Source organism: Vicia villosa, linkage group LG6, assembly GCF_029867415.1.
Source record: "Vicia villosa cultivar HV-30 ecotype Madison, WI linkage group LG6, Vvil1.0, whole genome shotgun sequence".
NCBI lineage: Eukaryota > Viridiplantae > Streptophyta > Magnoliopsida > Fabales > Fabaceae > Vicia > Vicia villosa.
The window spans coordinates 32,700,032-32,704,836 of NC_081185.1; the positions used below are offsets into that span (position 1 = coordinate 32,700,032).

The following is a 4,805-nucleotide window of genomic DNA, read 5'->3' on the forward strand; positions in this document are numbered from 1 at the left end:
TTGATATATCTGATATGCATGTTATTCGTTATGGTCATGGAGAAGGCACGTGGAAAAATTAACAAGTAAATATTTTTTATTGGTTATTCATAATTTAATGCAAGTTATAATTTCTAAGTTTTATATACTAACAAGTAGTATTATTTGAAATTATAGGTGTTTATAGACAAGACACCAAAAGACGTCTCCGGTCATGTGATGGATCTTGATTCCTTCAAAATAATGAATGGATTATACAATATTTTTGGTTGATTAGTTTCTAATTTGATGTAATGATGTGTAAATTTTATATTGTTTTAGTGCAATTTTGATTTTGATGTAATACCATTTTTTGTTCTTAATAGTTGCCAACTCTTTTTTGATTCACAAATATATTGCCAACTTGTTTTTGGTGTGTTTTTGATTCAAAAAATAAAGGAAAAATGAGAATTTTGTAAAATTAAAAAATATATATTAAAAAAACAAAAATATTTCACCACGGTTAGTTATTGCAACCATGGTGATATGTAGCACACTATTCATTTTGATTAACGTAAAAAATGACGTTATTGATATCGAATCAATGACCTTTCAGCTTTTCACTATGATTGTTTATTATAAAAATGGTGGTATGTATTGCACTTTCCAAATTATTATCACGGACAATAACTTGTGGTAGTAAGTACCTCACTTACTACATAATATCCTTAATAGTTATTTCGTGTTGATGATAACTCATTACAACCATGAAGCGAAGGAAAATTGATATACTTTTAAAATGTTGCATAATCATGTATAATATTGAATTATAAGTCGTAACATAAGCCAAATGAAATATTGTTAAACTATTTTACTAATATAATAATGTGAATCATGTAAGTAATTTCTTATTATAATTATGGTTTCTTCAAAATATAATAAAATCAAAACAACAATCAAGCGTGTTGTTTCCCAAAAGTAGTGGTTGTGGGTTGAAGATCCAATAGTAACCCTCCTATGAATTCCACATAAGGGAAAGCAATTGGGTCGTCGTTTGCCTTCATTTTCCACCTGTTACAAGTTTTCTAATGATATTAGCATCACAATCTCACAACTATGAATTAGTTTATACATAGATAGTGTAATAAGTTGAAGTACCTGTAGTTAAGGATAAGATGATGAAGGAAGAATGATATTTCGACTTTAGCTAGATCAGCCCCTGGACAAAGTCGTGGGCCACCACCAAATGGTGCAACTTTCTTGTCTTGTCCAATGCAACATACATTCCATCGAAAGGGATTGAATTCCAATGGATTTTCGAAGTTATTAGAATCCAAATGTGGTGCTAACAAAACAGGAAACACCTTCCACCCTGATGGTATCACAAACTCTACAACAATTTTTTAATGTGTCACTATTTTTATTTAGTATACAAACTTCATATCCATAAGTATAATATGTACATTAAATATCAAATACCTTTGAATTTGATATCTTTAGAAGCTTTTCTATGCAGATATTTCACAACATTCCCACACCTCATAGCTTCATTAATCACCTAATGTCAACAATAATATTGATACTACCACACTTGAGAAAGAACAAAATCATAATGTTAGAAGTTATTTCTTGAAATTTAATTAGTTCATAATTTCTTACATTTTGAGTGAACTCCATTTTCTTATAGTCTTCCCAATTCAGTAGATCCCCTTCCGTTTTACTTTTCCTTATCATTTCATGCTCTTCCTGCAAGAGCAATAGATATATCGATCATGTAAATCCATATTATATATTGTGTTGATGAAAAAGGTAAGTAAGTACCTTTAAGCATTTTAAAGCATCTGGGGCTCCATTAAGGAAGTAAACAATCAAAGAGAGAAGTTTTGAGGTTGTCTCATATCCTCCAAACAAAAGATCCAAAACAATGCTCACCATCTCTTCATCACTTAAATTCTCCTTCGATAAAATCAAATTCAATAGGTCCACTTCTTCCATACTATTATTCGCTTTACGCCTCTTCACTATGATATCTTTGATGATAGATGATAGTCTTAATCTAGCCTAAAACAAATAAAAAAAATAGAAAAGTCTTGTTACTAACTATTCAATTTATTTGTGATTTTATATTCATATGTTAGTCATTAGTACCTTCACAGCTTTGGAGTATATAGTCCCTGGAAAATTTAAGGGAAGTGAAATGAAGCCCTTAATATATTTCTCAAAGTTGTCCAAAATCTTGGAGGCAAGGGGATCATCATGGTTCATATTTAGAAGGTGTTTCAGCATAACATTGATGGCAAACTGTTTAGAAGATCAAAAACAACATATTTCAATTTATATATATGTTATATATAGGAAGAAAAAGTAGTTTATTGATATATAGTAGTCACTGGCCATTATTATAAGTAAATATTGTCTTTTATATAGACCAGCTACATTCATTACTCAATAAACCTAAAAAAAAATATTTGCTTACAATTCAGGGTCGGAAGTCGTACCATACATACCTTTTTAGCCTCTGCATAGAAAGCAACTTGTTTACAATTTGATCCCCATGAGTTAATCCTTGAGAGGGCAAGCATTTCAACAAAGTGAAGGAAGTTGGATTCGGACTTTGATGCACTAACAAAACTGATAACCGTGCTTCTTAGCTTTTTGTGAACTTCTCCTGTGACAAGAATTAGAGCATATTTTCCTAAAATTTTGTGCATTACTTTAGGGTAATCAACAGGGAATAATTTCCCCTCATTTTGAAGAATAAACGTGTTGAACTCATAGTCACATGAAATTATCGTGGGAGAGCCAAATATATGTGACTTGAAAATTTTTCCATACCTACGTAACAAAAAAATTTAGTCATTTATAATATTTATATTATAATATAAAAGAATGACCGAAGTCTAAAATACAAATTAAATAAAACATATAATTAATATAATAAAGAAAATAATTGAGATTTAAGATTGTAATATGATACATTTTCTTTAGTGCCAAACTTTTTTAAATGTCAAATTAAATAAAACATATAATAAAAGAAATACACGAGTTTGAAAAGTATCAAGAATATTATACAATTTTAAAAATAAAATAAACTAAATAAACAATAGACAACGTAAAAGAAAGGAGGAGAAAAAATATAAGAAAATAAAAAGAAAAATTATTCTGCCACTCTCAATTTTTTCTAATAGAAAAAATATCTCTCATATTATTCATTAATAAAATGGTTAAATATATTTTTAGTCCTTATAAAATTATCACTTTTAACTTTTAATTTCTATAAAAAAATTAACTTTTAGTCTCTATAAAATTACTTTTTCACGGAATTTTAGTCCCTCTAAAAAGATTAAAACTGCGTGCAAAAATATTTTTATAAGAATTAAAAGTCAATATTTTTTTATAGAGATTAAAATTCAAAATTAAAATATTTATAGGAACCAAATACATATTTAACCCTTAATAAAATATTAAAAAAATTTCTCTCTTGCGTTAAAAATATAATAGCCAATCAAAAAAATCCAATATGCAGTTTTACTAGAATTTTCAAATAAATAAAATGCGAGACAAATTTTTTAAAAAATCTAAAAATGAAAGAAACAAAAATATATACTATAGTATATTTTTAAAATCCAAAAATGACCATTTATTTATTGACATTTAAAATTGTCAGTATGTATATATACTTTTTTATACATAAATTAAAAAAAATGCTCGTAAAAAAGCATGTAGCATACCGAATTTTCTGAAAATACCAATGAAAATGCAAGTAAAAAAAATGAATTTTATCAGACATTTAAAAAATACACGCAAAAAATTATTGCTTTTTTTTTTTTCTTTCAAAAATCCGATATAAATTCAAAATTGTCGGTTTCGATAGAAGCTTCAAAAACCACGGTAAAATATTTTCAAAATCTTCAAAAAAAAATATCAATTTAAATATTAAAAGTTGTGTGAGAGTATTATAATAAAAATACAACAAAAGAAAAAAGAGGGTCAAATAAAAAAATTGGCAGGACAAATTCTCAAACTCTACTAGCTATTGATTTTGAAAATGGTATATATATACCTAAAAAAATAGAAGAAAGTGAAAAGTTACCTAGAGCAACGGTCTTGTAAAAAGCTTCCTAAGGAATTTGATTTATGAGGCTTGAGGAATAGAAGAGTCTCTCCGATAAATGGCCACCCCATACTTCCATTGGGCAGGTTGTGTGATGAACCTTGTTTGTTAAGATATTTCACAACATAAGTAAAAGCTAAGATTGAGATTAAACTTAAAATCATGGCCAAAATCTCAACCATTGTAGCTTCTTTTTTTTAAAAGAATGCTCAAATTCTGCCTTGGATTATTGGAATATTTATTTGGTTCTATGTTCTGTTGGCAGCATTATATAGAGATGTCAGAAACAGTATTTTTGTTAATGCGTTATATTTTTTTAAAAAACATTTCTATTTTCTTTGTTGACCAAAAGTTTTGTAGGATTGAATTTTAGTGCATGTTTTAGTAAAAATGTATTATTGGTATGTTGTAATAAATTACTATTGAAAGACAAACCAAAATAAAGAAATAAAGAAATTACTATTGAATGAAACAGAATCCATTGTATTAATTCACATGTGCTTTTTAGTTATTTTTATTAAAAAGGAAAAAATAGATTTTTGATATGATCAACAATATTAAATTTTAAAAACAAATAAAAATATTAAATCATTATTTTTCATAATTTTCAAAAAGCACATCTCTATCTAGTGTTTTATTTTATCTCTCATAAAGATTTGTTTTCAAAATTAGAAGAAAAAAATTAAAGTAAAGGATCCATACTGTTGACATAAATTTTGAGAATAGAAAAAAA

The 4,805-nt window shown here is 27.0% G+C and overlaps 1 protein-coding gene across 1 annotated transcript; it reads right to left on the reverse strand.

The window, feature by feature from the left end:
- Nucleotides 1–803: 803 nt before the first annotated feature.
- Nucleotides 804–4,287, reverse strand: LOC131611415 (cytochrome P450 724B1). Its single transcript, XM_058883445.1, has 8 exons — nucleotides 4,052–4,287; nucleotides 2,466–2,793; nucleotides 2,107–2,259; nucleotides 1,780–2,019; nucleotides 1,618–1,704; nucleotides 1,438–1,516; nucleotides 1,117–1,348; nucleotides 804–1,029 (listed from the first exon to the last, which is right to left on the reverse strand). Exons 1-8 carry the CDS (start codon nucleotides 4,252–4,254, stop codon nucleotides 915–917), a joined length of 1,437 nt encoding a protein of 478 aa, XP_058739428.1. The 5' UTR covers nucleotides 4,255–4,287; the 3' UTR covers nucleotides 804–914.
- Nucleotides 4,288–4,805: the final 518 nt, after the last annotated feature.